Source organism: Populus trichocarpa, chromosome 10 (assembly GCF_000002775.5).
Source record: "Populus trichocarpa isolate Nisqually-1 chromosome 10, P.trichocarpa_v4.1, whole genome shotgun sequence".
Classification (NCBI taxonomy): domain Eukaryota; kingdom Viridiplantae; phylum Streptophyta; class Magnoliopsida; order Malpighiales; family Salicaceae; genus Populus; species Populus trichocarpa.
The window spans coordinates 17,076,707-17,094,593 of NC_037294.2; the positions used below are offsets into that span (position 1 = coordinate 17,076,707).

The 17,887-nt window shown below is 37.4% G+C and overlaps 5 protein-coding genes across 6 annotated transcripts; 4 read left to right on the forward strand and 1 right to left on the reverse strand.

Moving 5' to 3' along the window:
• The first annotated feature begins 1,295 nt into the window (after positions 1–1,295).
• Positions 1,296–4,814, forward strand: LOC7481581 (myb family transcription factor PHL8-like). The gene is made up of 6 exons (XM_052456531.1): positions 1,296–2,206; positions 2,299–2,375; positions 2,468–2,525; positions 2,616–2,733; positions 2,841–2,910; positions 2,998–4,814. The coding sequence occupies exons 1-6, from the start codon at positions 2,083–2,085 to the stop codon at positions 3,532–3,534; spliced, it is 984 nt and encodes a 327-aa protein (XP_052312491.1). The 5' UTR covers positions 1,296–2,082; the 3' UTR covers positions 3,535–4,814.
• A 137-nt stretch (positions 4,815–4,951) lies between these two features.
• On the forward strand, positions 4,952–7,451 carry LOC7492933 ((R)-mandelonitrile lyase-like). Of its 2 annotated transcripts, XM_024611212.2 has the most exons (4): positions 4,952–5,547; positions 5,647–5,952; positions 6,091–6,291; positions 6,430–7,451. In XM_024611212.2, the coding sequence occupies exons 1-4, from the start codon at positions 5,430–5,432 to the stop codon at positions 7,302–7,304; spliced, it is 1,500 nt and encodes a 499-aa protein (XP_024466980.1). In that variant the 5' UTR covers positions 4,952–5,429; the 3' UTR covers positions 7,305–7,451. The 2 variants fall into 2 exon arrangements, with proteins under 2 accessions (XP_024466980.1, XP_024466979.1); XM_024611211.2 differs by having other exon boundaries at positions 5,647–6,291.
• A 1,312-nt stretch (positions 7,452–8,763) lies between these two features.
• Positions 8,764–11,621, forward strand: LOC7492934 ((R)-mandelonitrile lyase-like). The gene is made up of 3 exons (XM_024611004.2): positions 8,764–9,689; positions 9,779–10,423; positions 10,562–11,621. The coding sequence occupies exons 1-3, from the start codon at positions 9,569–9,571 to the stop codon at positions 11,437–11,439; spliced, it is 1,644 nt and encodes a 547-aa protein (XP_024466772.1). The 5' UTR covers positions 8,764–9,568; the 3' UTR covers positions 11,440–11,621.
• A 2,825-nt stretch (positions 11,622–14,446) lies between these two features.
• On the reverse strand, positions 14,447–15,357 carry LOC7492935 (E3 ubiquitin-protein ligase MPSR1). The gene has a single exon (XM_002316097.3). The coding sequence runs from the start codon at positions 15,207–15,209 to the stop codon at positions 14,553–14,555; it is 657 nt and encodes a 218-aa protein (XP_002316133.1). The 5' UTR covers positions 15,210–15,357; the 3' UTR covers positions 14,447–14,552.
• A 575-nt stretch (positions 15,358–15,932) lies between these two features.
• LOC7481582 (protein DMP8) lies at positions 15,933–17,571 on the forward strand. The gene has a single exon (XM_002315013.4). It carries the CDS (start codon positions 16,738–16,740, stop codon positions 17,440–17,442), a length of 705 nt encoding a protein of 234 aa, XP_002315049.1. The 5' UTR covers positions 15,933–16,737; the 3' UTR covers positions 17,443–17,571.
• The last annotated feature ends 316 nt before the right edge of the window (positions 17,572–17,887 follow it).

Here is a 17,887-nt window from a genome sequence, read left to right on the forward strand (position 1 = left end):
AAAAAAATGGCAGGCTGAGTCAACTGATTGAAAGCTTCAGTAAGAACAAGACAACTATACTATACGGCATGTCTTCTACTTTCTCTCTTAATTAAATAAATATATACATAGTACTACTGTTGCTATTGTAATTGCTTAATTAAAGAATTGCTTTAGTATCTAACCTTCCTCACCTTTGAATCCAGGGAAAGTGATTAATGCAGCAAGAACAACTGATTGGATGACACTAATCATATGGCAGTTCTTTGGAGATCAGTGATCATCATTGGATCTTGATTCCAGTTATAAAAACTCTAAACTGCAACCCAAGAAATCCAAAGATTGATCTGATTCAATCGACTTTTACGATTTGTTGCTGGCCATTTTGGCTTCCCCTTTTCCTTTTCCTTTTCTTTCCTGGGTGAAAATTCGTTTTCCCAGTTTCAGCATGGATATGGACTACAGACTTAAAGCTAACATTCCCTTTGGAATATATTTCTTTATTTATCAGTAAGAGGCTTTTACGCTGAGCAGTCCAGTCCAGTAGATAGTTTTCATATTATAGAAGGGTACTGCTGCCATAAATATGTGGACCTTTTTGTCAATTCATTCTGTCTATGCGTCTGTGACTTCCACGGTACTCACATACACTCGGAAAGAAAGAGAGATAATTAAAGAGCAAAGTCAATCTTGGTGCTTCATGTCAACAAGTACCACTGGATGGTTGGTTGTGTTGCTTTTGCATCGCAACCACCATGAGATGCTGGATTGGTTTCAGATGTTGTTAGTTATGTTGCTTGGTACTTAGGACTGTTGGTTTAGCTTCTTGTTTACTTTTAACACATCAACAACATGGGAGGCAACTTCACTTTTCTTTCCTACTGTTCACTTTTTTTTAAAATTAAAATGGTACGCTCCTATTCATTAATTAGGAAGGACAGGGTTGGATGGGGAAAGAAAAGAAGAAGGGATCAATTAATGCACACGAAAACTCAATTCACCAGATGCTTTTTTGATTTTTATCAGATTCCTTTGGATAACTCTGGTGGAAGTGGAACAGAGATTGGTTGGCTTGAATATACTTAAAAAAGATTGGTTTCGATGATGAATGATGGCACATCTTGTGCCATCAGCCGTGTATATATAAAACTCGGAGGCTAAGATTCCCCTCTGTGACTTTAAGCAGGTAATCTTGCACATCTGCGTCTCTTTTTGGTTCACCCCCCCCCCCCCCCAATGGAAGAAATTGTATTATGGGGTGATTACATTGGTGTAGTTTATCTGATCTTCAATTTTTCAATTTTTAAAAAAAATATGGGAGATTTGATTCACTTTTCCAAGGGAACTTGTTTATTGGAAAACGAGGCAAGTTTGGGTCCTAAAATCTAAGGTTAGATTCTTTGATTCCTCCAACCCTACAAAGAACAAAAAGGATCTGCCAATCACACTACAGCCTGCTCGAAAAAGAAAATAGGAAAACTGCAAAAGAGAGTAAAATTGAAAGAGGGAAAGAAAGACCGGCCCGTTTGGGTTTCCCATTCAGTCACCAAAAAGAAATATCCATTATTACAAATTCCCATCGACATATTTATTTTTCTTCAAAGCTTCTCAGAGTGTTAGGAAAGTTGCTCCCATTATTCATTATGGTGGGGGCTGCCTAACTCAGCAGGGAATCAATCAGAGAGAGTGAGAGAGATGGAGGGGGGAGGTGGGAAAACAGGAAGAAAACAAATCATACACTTTTCTTCTTTCTCTCCTTTTGAGAGCCTCAAATTGAAGTGGGTTGCTTTCTCTGTTTTTGCTGCATAAGAGATTCTCTCCCTCTCCCCTTTCAAGTCAAAGAAGAAAGAAGAAATTTTTTTTTTTTTGAAAAAAGAAAAGATAGTATGAAATGGGAGGTGGGAGAAAGGAAGAGCCACAGCTCATAGCATATATTCCCTTCCAAAATAACCCCACTTATGTTTCCTGATATGGAGTGAGAACATAGGACAGCCCAACAACTCCAAAATTATATAGCTGCCACATTTTCAAGCATAGCTGAAAAGGATCATAACTCATATTTATGTTTCAGTCTTCTACTTGTCTATCATCCACAAAACAGAAATGGGTCTGCGCCATCAAAATATGAACTTGGTTTTGTCCACTGATGGAAAGCCTAGGCTAAAATGGACTCAAGAACTTCATCAAAGGTTTGTTGAAGCAGTCAATCAACTTGGAGGTGCAGATAGTAAGTATTTCTAGACCTCAATGACCTTACTTATCAATCTTTTGTACTGGGGTCAAGGTTTTCTAATCTTTTCTATGATTATATATGTGCAGGGGCAACACCGAAGAGTCTGATGAGGGTGATGGAGATTCCTGGACTTACTTTATACCACCTGAAGAGCCATTTACAGGCAATTCTCTTCAGAATGATTAGATCAATCTATGTTGCTTTTACCAATGCAGAAAAACAAGATTGTGATTTTGTGTTTGCTTCTTGATGCAGAAATACAGGCTAGGGAAGAGTCAACAGTCCCTAATCAGCATTGAAAACAACCAAGAAGGTGATTATAAATCATAATGAATCAGATTAATGAACTACTGCGTAATTGGTTTTCTCATTTATATTCTAATGGGGCGTTGTCTCTATATAGTTCTCTTTGTTGCCGATGCCAAGGAGATTCAAAGTAGTGATGATCATTTCCAAGAGTCTGCATTCATTCAAAGTAGCGGGGGAATCTGCAGTGATGGAAACCAACATCCAATTAATGGGTAATAGTTGACATAATCTCTACCTGCTTTATGATATAAATTGTATTGATATAATAATACAGATTTTTTATATATATTTAATTTACCCAAAGTGTTATGTTCAACAGAAGCTTTCAGATTGCTCAGGCTCTCCAAATGCAAATGGAAGTGAAGAGGAAACTTCATGAACAGATTGAGGTAAGACCAAGAAAACAACCCCTTTCTTTAACTCTTTCTCTGTCTATTGATCAGAACATACGTATCCACTTTAAATTTTTATTGCAGGTACAGAGACATTTGCAGCTGAGAATTGAAGCGCAAGGGAAATACTTACAGTCAGTATTGAAGAAAGCACAGGAAACACTGGCTGGATATAATTCTTATTCTATGGGTGTAGAACTTGCAAAAGCTGAGCTCTCTCGATTAGTCTCAATGGCTAATAGTGGATGTCCAAGTTCTTCAATATCTGATTTGACAGAAACAGGAGGTTCAAGCTTAAGAGACATGGAGAGGACACAAACGAGGAGTGCAGTTTGTTCAATGGAAAGCTCCTTGACATCATCTGAGAGTTCTGGGAGAAAGGAAGATATGCAACAAAAGAATGAGATTCATGACACCGAGAAGTCCAATACAGCCTCTGTTGAGCTTTCTTTAATGGATATTCACCCGCAAGACAACCCATTGAATACTTGTTCAAGCAATCAAGGGAAGAAGAGAAGTGGTCGTATCATTTCTGATGGTGTTTCTGTGGAGCAGCCACTGGCTAGTAGATTGAAAAATGGTGATCAGTTGAGTCTGGGGATGTTTGATTTGAATAGCTAATATCAACACGACATTGAATCAGGTTCGGAATCAATAGACTTAAACTGTTAGGGAACTGAACAACTCAACTGGGTACCTTTGGAGTTTGAGGATACTTGAAGGGTTCTACTGATATAGTCTATGCAGGAAAGTTACCTGATAGAGTTAATCCTTGTTTATAAACTATGTATATTGGTATATGTATATACCCCAAGAAACTTCTGAAACTATATCCATATCAAAAGATGGTGTTATATATATTGTGCGTGTAAGTTCATCTCTTGGAAGTTTTTCCAAGACAGTCTCTCTATGTATTTTTAGGTTTTAACAATTAGGGCATCCCTAGCTATATTTGGAGTTCTAAGATTAAGTTCTTTCTTGATTTGTTTCTAGGAAAACCTTCTACATTTGGAGGTTTGTGATCCTCTTTAAATTTGAACTCAAAATGATAGTGTGGGAGTGAATCCAATTACCAACTTCAGCTAAATTCTTACACAGAAACTTGGCAGTTCACTTAATGGATATCACGGGGCTGAATTCAACATCTATGACTTATAACTCCAATTTTAGTAAAAATCCATCAAAAGATTTGGCCCAAATCCAAAACTTTTCAGTCAGTTTTGACTGAACCACGCTACTTTAGAATCGCTCCAGGATTACTTAGGACTTCCACTAACTAAAATTGACATCATCTGAGAGTTCTGGGAGAAAGGAAGATATGCAACAAAAGAATGAGATTCATGACACCGAGAAGTCCAATACAGCCTCTGTTGAGCTTTCTTTAATGGATATTCACCCGCAAGACAACCCATTGAATACTTGTTCAAGCAATCAAGGGAAGAAGAGAAGTGGTCGTATCATTTCTGATGGTGTTTCTGTGGAGCAGCCACTGGCTAGTAGATTGAAAAATGGTGATCAGTTGAGTCTGGGGATGTTTGATTTGAATAGCTAATATCAACACGACATTGAATCAGGTTCGGAATCAATAGACTTAAACTGTTAGGGAACTGAACAACTCAACTGGGTACCTTTGGAGTTTGAGGATACTTGAAGGGTTCTACTGATATAGTCTATGCAGGAAAGTTACCTGATAGAGTTAATCCTTGTTTATAAACTATGTATATTGGTATATGTATATACCCCAAGAAACTTCTGAAACTATATCCATATCAAAAGATGGTGTTATATATATTGTGCGTGTAAGTTCATCTCTTGGAAGTTTTTCCAAGACAGTCTCTCTATGTATTTTTAGGTTTTAACAATTAGGGCATCCCTAGCTATATTTGGAGTTCTAAGATTAAGTTCTTTCTTGATTTGTTTCTAGGAAAACCTTCTACATTTGGAGGTTTGTGATCCTCTTTAAATTTGAACTCAAAATGATAGTGTGGGAGTGAATCCAATTACCAACTTCAGCTAAATTCTTACACAGAAACTTGGCAGTTCACTTAATGGATATCACGGGGCTGAATTCAACATCTATGACTTATAACTCCAATTTTAGTAAAAATCCATCAAAAGATTTGGCCCAAATCCAAAACTTTTCAGTCAGTTTTGACTGAACCACGCTACTTTAGAATCGCTCCAGGATTACTTAGGACTTCCACTAACTAAAATTGGCTAGAAAGCTAGAAGGGAATATATCATTGCTCAACGGCTTCTGGACCATAAAAAGGCATCTGTAAAACAATAGAAAAGTAAGAACAGCCAAGAGGAAGAAATCATTATTGCTGCAAAATCATTAAACATCCAACGAAGGATGAATCATTAGCCAAGCCATGCGTAAGCTTAACTATATTAACGTTCAAGGAACTTCAACCAATTAATTTGCTACGCCTGAAAACCCAATCATTAAACGAACCACACAAGTCACTATATGCTGCTAACATTTCTCCTCCTTCTTAAGCAAGCCTTGGGGAATGGAAACTGGAAGAACGAGGATGGAGCTAACGCTCATTATTTACAGATACGTTCTTTTCACAGCTTTTCTATTTCTAGTACTTGTTAAGTTGTCCCATTCTTTCCCATCGACACAAGGTAAGCTACTTAACGAACAGATTCTCTAAGTTATGACAGCTTCCATTTAGAAGCCTAAAAATTCATTCTAATATCTTCGATTTCCTTTGTTCATTGTAGGAAAAAACCTTCCCTACTTGACATCAGATGTCGAAGAGGTCTCAGGTAAGTCCTTCGATTACATTGTCGTGGGGGGAGGAACAGCTGGTTGCCCCCTGGCGGCAACTCTTTCCGAGAGATTCTCTGTGCTCGTGATAGAACGGGGAGGCTCGCCTTATGGAAATCCCTTGGTATCAGACAAGATGTACTATGGTTTCCCGTTGATCCAGCCTGATGAATTTTCATCGGTGGCACAAAGCTTCGTATCGAAAGATGGAGTTGAGAGCCACAGAGGACGAGTTCTGGGAGGATCATCAGCTATAAATGGTGGGTTCTATAGCAGAGCTAGTGATGATTTTGTTAAAACAGTTGGGTGGGATGAAGAGCTAGTGAAGGAAGCTTATGAATGGGTAGAGTCTAACATTGTTTTTAAGCCTGAGCTGACCATATGGCAATCTGTTGTAGAATTAGGTCTTCTTGAAGCAGGAATTTTGCCTTATAATGGATTCAGCATGGAACATATAGAGGGAACAAAGATTGGTGGTACTTTGTTTGATGAATATGGAATAAGGCACACCTCAGCAGATCTTCTTGAGATAGGGAATCCAGAAAACATCATTGTTCTTCTGAATGCAACTGTCAAGAACATCATCTTCCATGTCAATGGTAAGCAAACATATCTGTAGATAGTGTTTAAAAGAGTTAACAACAGTAGGTTACGAAAAACAGATTTTCAATGATCCTATGCCAAACTTGCTCGGATAGTCAATATTTTGAAGCTTAAGTTCCCTTAAATTGGTGCAGGTAAGGGAAACGAGAGCATGGTCCGTGGTGTCAGGTTCATCAAGAGTGATGGCAGCACAAGCCAAACGTATGAAGCTTACCTGAATCAACCAGAGAATTCAAGTTCATGGGGTGATGTTATTTTGTCGGCAGGAGCACTAGGCAGTCCTCAAATCCTATTGTTAAGTGGCATTGGACCCGAAAAACATCTAAGGAACTTCGGTATCCCGCTTGTGTTGGACTTAAAAGGGGTTGGGAAAGAGATGAAAGACAACCCTGGCATTGCCCTTTTGGCGGACACCAAACCAACACACCGATTTCCAGATGCACCTCAAGTTGCGGGCATAACAAAAGACATGAAATTCATTGTTGAGGGGGGCATAGTACCAATAAGCTTCAATGCAACAAGGATGCCAATTGCAATCAAGCTTGCATTTCCAGAATCTAAAGGGACGCTGGAATTGAACAGCACAGACCCTAGGCAAAATCCAGCAGTGGAATTTCACTATCTAGAAAAGGAGAAGGATCTAGAGGAATGTACCAAGATGGTTCAATTACTCAATAAAATAGCAGGGTCACGATCTGTTGTTCTGTTCCTAGGTAAGGAACCACAAAATAATTTGATGTCTAGTCAGGATGAGCTGAGAAATTTCTGCAAGAAAAATGTCAGGACTTATTATCACTATCATGGTGGTTCCACTGTTGGCTCAGTCGTGGACGATGATTATAAAGTACATGGGATAAAGGGGTTGAGAGTAATAGATGGCTCAACATTCTTGGAATCACCAGGCACAAATCCAATGGCCACCGTCTTAATGCTAGGAAGGTATCAAGGGATCAAGATTGTCAGGGAAAGGCAGAACACTTCTGTAAGTTGTAGCCCACCACAACTGTAGGAAACTCTCAACTTCAACTATATATATAAGCATAGAAAAATTGTTATTCTTTCCTTCTCTTTTTCTGAGAAATACAGTTTCTGGAATCGATTCTATGTAAAAATTTGAATCCAGCACCCTGTTAAGTAGATTTTCCATTTGACCACATCCAAACTCGCAATCATGTTAATATCCAAGGTTGGGTAGCCAGCACACCGTATTCATAACTCCCACTACAATTTCTTAGATTCTTCAACATTTTGGAACTGCATATTCGTAAGTAACTTGGTGTGTATATAATTGCTCATGCACAATTGCGTTAAAATCATCCATCCATTCCGGCCCTTTGGGGTTAAGTTACATTGCATAGGTCCGCTAGCAGGGGGTAGGGCTTAACAAGAAGCGGCCGAGCCGGAGAATGGGACTGCAGCCCGTTTGCACGGAATAAGACTTAGGTCCTTAGCATGCTGCGACGATACAATCCATGGATTGTTTATTCATGCTTGAATCCATTGCCATGATTGTGGGTTTACGATGTTCATATTCTTGCTAGTTGAGTTACTTAAATTGAATGTTGTGGTTTTTTTTTTAAATTAGATATTTATTTTTGAGAATTTTAAAACCATTTTTCTATTTTTTTTTCTTAAAATCAAATAAAACCACAGATCAATAAAATGCATATATGTAGTTGTCCAAATCACCTTCACCCACCATGGCTTCCTTGCAACAATCAAGCACAGACAAAACATCAAACCTGTGTCTCTCATTTGTTTAAAGATGGTGAAAGGTGCCTTAGGTGCATTTTTGGATAAAAAAATAATACTTCATTTTATATAAAAATTATGAGTTTGTTCATTAACAAGAAAAATTAGGTTTTTTTTCATTTTCGTTTTTTTTCCTTTTCATTTTATCTTTCTCAATGAAAAACTGAAAAAAATGTTTATTTATTGAGAATGAGAATTTTTTTTAAAAAAATCAAGATTACAAATATTCTTTATAAAAACCAAAACCATATTTATGATAGTCATCTTAATGTTTTATACTTGTGATAGTCTAATTATAGAATATTAATTTTATTTCATTTAAATAAAGAATTATCCCGAAAAAAATTATATTGTTAACTGAAAAAATCTTTATATTATATTTATAATAAAAATTAAATTTATAATACTAAGTAAATATGAAAATGTAAAAAAAAAGTACTTGGGTATAAGAAAATATATTATTCATGTATTTTCTTCATTTTAAAAATAGTGGATAACTTGCAAAGAAAAATAGTGAAAAATCTTTAAAAATGTGTTTCTCAAACCCAGAATAAATTTAGTTTTTCAGGCATCTAAAAAAAATAATTCCTGTTTTCATTTTTTCTTACCCTAATTTTTCGAGAAAAATAAAAAATAAAATATCATTTCGTTTTTAAACATTCTTTATATTGTCTGCGTGTAAGTCTTTAACTCTTAACCACAAGATTCCACTAAAAGCCGAGAGAATAAACCTGAAATGGAGCCCTACCCACCCCGTGCGACCGACTTGTCTCGCAATTTCAAGATGTAGGCATCAATGGTTGGAGGCGGCTCGAATCACCAGCAACATCTACAAAATTGATCGAGAAGGCATCTAAACTCGAAAGTACAGGTAAGACCCACCACCGCCGGAAGACCTTAAAGCCCAACGGATAATATATCTTAACTGCCGACCACCTTCACTTCTTAGATATTAAGCAAAACCATATGGATTATTATTGTGAAATAGAAGCCAAAACTTCGAGTCTATATTAACCTATATTTTCGTCTCTCTAGTTTAAAAAATAATTAATTAACCCCTGTATTTTCGTATCTATTAATAACCTAAATATTAGTTTACTCGGAAAAAATGCCTCCGTTGTGGCATTCATGACTTCGGATGCCGAAGAGGCTTCAGGCGAGTTCACGGGAAATGTTCAACAACTAACAAATCTGTGTTGAAAATAGGAACGAATTAGAGAATATTAAAAGAAATTACAAATTAAATAATGAATGCGCAAGAAAATAAAAACATCGCTCAAACATAAAGTCTTCCCTGTGACCACGGCCACAATAAAATAAAACAGTCCCGCACACCATGACGATCTGTATACATCTATGATCATCCAAGATGCAGAGAAAAAAAGAAGTTGGTCAGCACAATCAAGGGCTAAATCATGCCTGCTGCATTCACCCCGACCAAAGTAACAATGATGCCAAATTCGGTCATTAAACAGCCTATATTGGATAGTTGAAAACATTTTCTCCGCTTAAGAAGTCCCTATGGAGTGGGAAATCAAAATACCAGAGATGGAGCTTCTATCAATTATTCATGGCCATGGGCTTCTAGCAGCTTTTATTTTTCTACTGGTCAACTTGTCTCCGTCTTCTTCTTTGCCTCAAGGTATGATTTTTGACTACCATGGCATCTTTTCAATTAGAAACCAAAACACTGATTCTAATAGCTTGAATGATGTGCTTCCCTCATTATAGGATACGGGCTCCCTTACATGACTTCAAACGTCAAAGAGGTATTAGGAAAGTCCTTTGATTATATAATCGTGGGGGGAGGCACCGCCGGTTGCCCCCTAGCTGCAACTCTTTCAGAAAAATTTTCTGTGCTTCTGATAGAACGAGGAGGCTCACCGTATGAAAATCCTATGTTGTTGGATAAGAAGTACTTTGGCTTCCCATTTCTCCAAACTGACGAATTTTCATCTGTGGCTCAAAGATTTATCTCCAGAGATGGAGTTCCAAACCTAAGAGGACGAGTCCTTGGAGGAACATCAACCATAAATGCTGGTTTCTATAGCAGAGCCAGTGCTGACTTTATTAAAAGAGTAGGGTGGGATGAAAAGCTGGTGAAGGAGGCCTATGAGTGGGCGGAGTCTAAAGTTGTTTTTAAACCTCTGTTAACCAAGTGGAATTCTGCTGTTAAGTCTGGCCTTCTTGAAGCAGGAATTCTACCTTATAATGGTTTCAGCTGGGATCATATTGCGGGAACAAAAATCGGTGGAACTGTGTTTGATGCAAACAGAAAGAGGCACATCTCAGCTGATCTTCTAGAAAGAGGGAACTCAAGTAATATCGTAGTTCTTCTGAATGCTACTGTGAAGAATATCGTCTTCCGAAGTGATGGTAAGCAAATGAAAATACAGATACTGTTCCAACTCCCAACAATCTTTATACATGAGAGTGAAATTTCATTGAGTTCCAATTAATGTTGCATGGATAATCAATCTCTTGATGCCTATTTGTTCTATTTCTATGGCACAGATAAAGGAAAAAAGAGCATAGTTCGTGGTATCAGGTTCATTAACAGCAACGGCAGCATAAATCAAACTTATGAATCTTACCTTACCCAACCAGAGAATTCGAGTCCACAGGGTGATGTTATTTTGTCGGCAGGAGCGATAGGCAGCCCCCAAATTCTATTGCTAAGCGGCATCGGACCAAAAGGACATCTTGGGAACTTCAGCATCCCACTTTTGCTGGACTTGAAAGGGGTTGGGCAAGATATGCAAGACAATCCTGGAATCACCTTGATCCTAAGGGCCAAACCTGAATATCGGCTACCAGAATCGCCTCAAGTTGTTGGCATAGCAAAAGACTTCAAATTCGTTGTTGAGGGATTTGTGCTACCAGTAAGCTTCAATGCAACGACACTAATGCGAATTTCAATTAAGTTGGCATTTCCAGAATCCAAAGGGAGGCTCGAATTGAACAACACAGACCCTAGGCAGAACCCTGTGGTGCTGTTCAACTATCTAGCAGAGGAAAAAGACTTGAGAGAATGTGTCCAGATGGTTCAACTGGTTAAGAAAGTAGCAAGGTCCAGGTCCATTGCTCGGTTCCTGGGGGCCAAACCCCTAATTAATGTGACATCCAATCCCAATGAGCTAAGAAACTTCTGCAGGAAGAACGTGAGGACTTATTATCACTTTCACGGTGGTTGTTCTATAGGATCAGTTATCGATAATGATTACAAAGTAATTGGAGTGAAGGGATTGAGAGTAATAGATGGCTCAACTCTCTCCGAATCGCCAGGAACAAACCCCATGGCCACGCTTTTAATGCTAGGGAGGTACCAAGGGATCAAGATTCTCAAGGAAAGGGAGGATGCTTCTGCATTTGGTAACCAACAACACCCGTAATTAACGAACTCCCAACTTCAGCTATGTGTATCGTTTCTGGGAAGTTCAGTCGAAGGAAATAATTCACCGTTTTATGGTTAGTGTCCTTACTTACACTGCACGACTCATCTTATTCTGCTCTCCACAATGGTCATAGAGTTCCCAATTTTACTCTAGAACTAAATATTTTTTCTTGAGTTTAACTTACTGGCCAACCAAAGAATAGTTTACCTATTAAATCCCTTTTCACCATCGTCGTGACTTAAGAGTTAAGCACAACATTCCGCACCAGTATCAATCAACCAATTAGCTGCGAAATCTCAAATTGACAGAGAGAGAAGTGACAGAATGCTTAAATTGCTTGTTCCCTGCGAAGTCTTCCATTTCAGAAAAGCGCATATGAAAAATATCAGAGCAAGCAATCACTATAGCTGCAAAATCATCAAATTTTAAATTTGAGCCTGTCCGTTGCTTTGCAGGGCACGCCACTCACAAAATGGATTTTCCTATTGAAATGCCTTTGTTGTCTGGATACTTTAACTAATAATTCTACACCTCCTTTGGCAAAAGGTGCGAACGCTATTAGAGCCCTTTAAATTTAAACTTGGTGCTGCTTATTTTCTGGTACAATATTCATGTAGATTGTTCGATAACTAACGAATTTGTTTGTGTTGAAAATTGATGTAGGATTTTTAAGTTGTCCACATCTTTTTCTGCAATCTCACAAAACAGAAAAGCATATGAGAGAAATAAAAGAGAAATGAAAATCAAAGCAGTGATCTTTCTTCTTTTCTTTTCTTTTGACCACCATTGCTACTGTTTTTAATTCTCTTCTCAGCCATCCTCGACGAGAGATGGAAATTTCACGGCTGCAAAACGCTTGCAACGGCTGAACATTATTTTTTATGTAAAGAAATAGTCTGGCCCCTTCGGTAATTAAGACCTAACGAATCATTGTCTCGTTTAAATGCCATGACAAGAGTTTCTTATCAACATCTGTACTTGAACAGATCATTACTGTGATTTTGATCTGACTAGAAAGAAAACAGTGTAAAACGTGATTTGAAAGAAAATGTTACAAGTTACCAAATTCGTAGAGATGCATGTCACTGTTTTATATATATATATATATTAGCCTAGAAAATTCTAGATGGCTTTATTTAGTCATGGAAGCATGTCAGCCCTTGAATCCTCTAGTAAACTACATTTGCAATGAGAGCTGAAAATCATTTTAAAGACACAGAATATTTATTTCTTAATTCAAAGTCATTTATTCATCTTTAAATCCCTAAACACCAACATAATGAGTAGAAGAATTATTATAACTATAAACGACATTAAATTGGAAGATAAATCATGAACTGCAAACATGAGCAGATATGGAAGTTCAGAGAAACCCCATCACTAAAGTTTAAGAACAGGGGAAAAAAAAAATTAGACTAACATGATATATCTACCCAGCTTGGATCTCAAAAAAAATGAATGAATACCCTCAATTACCCTGTCTTTAGGGTATTTCCACCTTTAACCCGTGTTCTTGACCACACCAGATCAGAAACCCCCCATTAATTATAATCATAATTTACCTTCTAATTAAACCAAAAAATATCGGTTTTATGCATCCAAAAACATGACGCAGATCCATACCTTCTTTGCAAAGAAGAGGGGTTGCTGAATTGGGTTCTCATGTTGGCCTTCCTCTTCAACTTCTAGGAAATTAAGAAATCTCGAACCAGACAACTTACATCCCCATAATCAAGCATGGCCTAACTTCTTAACATCGCACCTTCTGAAGTAGCAATCCTACCAACAAGGTTTAATGCGAGAAGCATACCAATTGCAGTCAAGGTTGCATTTCCAGAATCAAAAGGGAAAGCTGGAGTTGAACAAAACTGACCCTAGGAAAAATTCAACTATCTAGAGAAGGACAAAGACTTGGAGGAATGTAGCAAGATGGTTCAGCTGGTTGAGAAACTAGCAAGGTCCAAATCCATTGCTGAGTTCCTGGGGACTAAATGGCACGATAGTTTGATGTCTCCTCGCAGACTGAGAAAGTTCTGGAAAAGGAATTTTAAGGACTTTCTATCATTACCATGGTGGTTGCACTATTGGATCAGTTGTTGACAATGACCATAGAGTATACGGGATAAAGGGATTGAGAGTCGTAGATGGATCTAAAATCCCAATTAATGGCCAACCTCTACAAGAGATGAAAGACAAGCCTGCCATTTTCATTTTTGGAAGACGCCAAACTACAATATCAGTTACTAGATACCCTATGTTGTGGGTGTAGCAAGACTTCAAATTCACTGACCATTGTTCAGGGATTAATCCTACCACTAAGCTTCAATGCAATGATCACGCCAATGTTGCAATGATCACGCCAATGTTGCTCAAGCTTTGCATTTTTCAGAATCGAAAGGGAGGCTAGAATTGAACTCCGAAGACCCTAGGCAAACTTACTGGAATACAACTATCAAACTGAGGAAAAAGACTGATGAATGTGGTAAAGACTGAAGTTGGAAAACAGTTTGAACCGCAGTCCTGACAACCTGGAAAAGTCAGGCATGATGAACGCGAGCACTTTCATCACTTTCATGATGGTTCAACTTTCTTGGAATCGCCAGGCACATATCCAATGGCTACCCTTTAAATGTCAGGCAGGTGTCAAGGGATCAAGATTCTCAGGTGAAGGGAAAAGGCCTTTGTACTCTATATCCAACAAGACACCATTAAAAATTCTCAAATTAGCATTATGTATCAGCACCTAGTAACGCTGAATAACTATCTGGAATTACAGTTGTTACAATCAATCTTTGAAATAATGGCACTGTCCATTGAAGTCCAGCGCATGACTTAGCTTAACTTCTAATTTCTCAATCTAAGCTCCTAAATTTAGCCATTCATAACTACTCCTGCCTTCTTTACTATTCAAAGCAGATTCTTTCTACAGCATGAACTAGAATGATTTAGTTATCCAATTATTTAATCACGACACGTTTTGAAAAGTTAAATGCTCAAACACAGCTGCAACAATTGAAACAAATTTTTATTATTAATATTATTTAATTGAAAACATAAAATATAATTACTTATATGTTCATGCTATTTATAGAGGGGGGGGGGGGGGGATCTTACAAAAATCTCTCTTGATCCTCCGTAGAAGAATCATTTGAAGGGTTTTCATTTGAATCCCCATTTCTCCTGCTACCATTAAAAGCAAAACTAACCCAAATCTCTCTTTCAACTCTCCTCTCTCTCCCTCCATCTCCCTCATCTCTTTTCTTCCCCAGTTCCTCCTCGTCAACAGGCATCTTGTACCTACAAACAGGGCAATTCCCATGAATCTTTAACCACTTCTCTACACAACCACCGTGGAACCTATGCTTACAAGGCATCTCCTTTACTACGCCACCAAGCTCCCACTCCTCTAAACAGATAGCACACTCACCATCTTTATTATCTTCCCCTATCTCCACTTTTGGCATGGCCTCTATGGATGCTTTGGAGGCTGGTGGTTGGCCCTTCTTGTTACCTATGTCTCTAAGTAAAGATTCAAGACTTGCGGCTCCTTCAATCACCACCATGCCTTGAGTGAAAGGGTTTATAAGGATGATTCTTTCATTTGGGTCTGTTGTTTGTGGTGCTTCTTGATCTGGGTCACGTTGCTCTGTGGTGTTGGTGGAGGTGAACCCTAAAATAAAAGGTAAGAACAAAGAGAGGTCCCTATGCCTTAAAAGCCTCTCAAACATAGAAGAAAACTCGGCAGGAAATTCAGTCTCAGAGGCCATGACGAACTGCTACTGGTAGTTAGATTTGGAGAGAGAGAGAGAGAGAGAGAGGAGATTTAGATTTTTTTGTGAATAGTGTGAGATATTGGCAAGGCTCAAGTGATGGAGCTTATAAGGGAAAAGGGAAAACAACGGTGTGGTGTGCCCACAGGAAAACAAGAAGCTTGTAGAAAGATCTGGAGCAAGACATGTTAACACGTGATGTTCATCTTCTCACCACCTAAAAAAGTATGAAGTCCTTAGTCAATGAAGAATTTTAAACAAGCGGAGATTTTTTATTGTAATTAGTCCCTCTATTATGTATATTATTTAATAATACCCTTTAATGTATAATTCACCCCCCAAAATCAGCTCTGGACAAGGGATTATTAAATTATTTTTCAAACTAAAGAGAGTAATCAATTCATTTTGATAAATTACAGGTACTAATTAATATAATTGATTCGATACAGTAGTAGTGACTAGTGAGGCAAAGGCAAAAGTATCAAGTATCAATCATTCTTTCGCTTGCTTTTCTTTCTGTCATTTCAGGGATATCTGGGAATGCGGTATTTTTTTAAAATTTAATTTTTTTTATTTCTTAAATATTGTTTTGATATAATAATATTTAAAATAAATTTAAAAAAATAAAAAATATATTTTAATTATTTTTTAAATAAAAATTACTTTTAAAAAATAAGCCTTAGAGAATTTCTGGGCAAAACGAAAAGGCTGTTACATTGTTTTTGCAGGAATTGCTGCTGAATGTCTTGGCGAAGAGCTCACTAATTAAGGCCTGTATGGATCTTAAGATCAATGAAATATCATCTTATGATCGCAATGGTTTTGCTTGCGGGGAGAGAATTATGCAAGCTTTTGAGATGGCAATTTCTCGTCGTGGATTCTTACCAAGATCATAGATGTATATATGCTTCTAGTTATTTCCTTTTGTCATATGAACATAATAACTTTGCATCTGTAGAAACCGGAACACTATATCAGAAAATCATGGTGGGTTTTCTTCTTTTGTTCATCCATAAAAATCATTTGATCAAATCTCCAATAAGATCTTCCATTATATTCTTCTATCAAGTTTTTTTTTTTCAAACTGACATAATTATATTTTTCATTCTAAAAGTAAGCTTGAGTTCTAAAGGATGTATAGAATCTTGATCTAAAAGAGCTCTCTCTTTTCCTTTGAATTGTAGCTGTTTCTCAGAATCCAAATGATAAGCCAACCGATTAAAAGAGCTCTCTCTTCCTTCACTCCAATTCAATCTGGTCTCTAACGTATTTAAGTTAGGGTTTTTCTTTATTTTTTTACATCAAGTGTATTAATTTCTGGGAACGGTGTGAAAGTGAATGGCAGCCATTCGGACTGGAGAAGCCGTTGCTAACCGTTTGACTGTTAGAAATTGAAATTTTCTTACAGTTACTGTCAAACTCCTATAAAAGCCCAAACCCATTCATTTTTTGTCGATCTCTCAGCAAGATTTCTCTCTTTATTCTCCTCTCTTGATCCAGATAACACTGTTGTCATCCAGCGAAAATGGAGCAAACTCCTGGAGAAGAAATTGGAATCAGAATCTACACTGCATCCCCGCAAAATGAACCTAAATTAAACAAAATCTCCACTGGATCCCATCAAGATGATGAAACAAAACCATCAAAGCCATTATGCACCCTCACCAAAGCCCCTAAAGAACCAGGCAGCAAACGGAGAGCCGTGGCTAAAGGAATGCAAAAAACAATCTCCAAGACATCCATGCTTGTTAACTTCCTTCCAACAGGCACCCTTTTGACATTTGAAATGCTTCTTCCATCAATATCCAAGAATGGAGTGTGCACACCTGTTACTGCCCTAATGATCTATGCCCTTCTTGGTCTTTGCTCTCTTTCCTGCTTTTTCTTTCATTTCACCGACAGTTTCAAGGGCCCAGATGACAAAATTTACTATGGCTTTGTTACTACAAAAGGGTTGGCTGTTTTTAAGCCTGGTCTTACAGTTGACGTGCCTAAAGATGAGAGGTACAGAGTTGGGTTTACCGATCTTGTTCATGCAGTGATGTCGGTGATGGTATTCATGGCAATTGCGTTGTCAGATCATAGAGTGACCGGATGCTTGTTTCCTGGGCATGTTAAGGAGATGGGTGAAGTGATGGAGAGTTTTCCTCTCATGGTTGGTGTAATTTGCAGTGGCCTGTTCTTAGTGTTCCCTACTAGTCGACATGGCATTGGATGCATGTCTAATTGATTACGAGTGTGTTTTTGTTAGTATTATTAATTTTAGGGTGACTTTTTCTTTAAGGTTTTCAGTTCTGCCATTTCAGTATCGATAGAACAGTTTTTGTTAAAACTTTTTATTCATTTGTTGAGTTAGAAATTATTGTATTTGCTAACAAGATATTTAGATAAGACTGTAATAATTTTATAAAAAACAAGGTAAAATAAATTATAATAAAATATTATTTAAGACTACAATAATTTCATAAAAAAAATAATAAATTTTAATAACTAGTTCAAAATCAATAAAAAAATTAAAAATCAAATAACATGTTAATAATGACCGGTGATTCCCTATTCATATAAAGAATGATGGCCATTCAATTTTTTTAGTTTTTGTTAATGTATCAATTGATAAATCATATAATAAAATTGATTGGGTTTTTATTTCTAGTTTTAAACACTATTTCTATTTA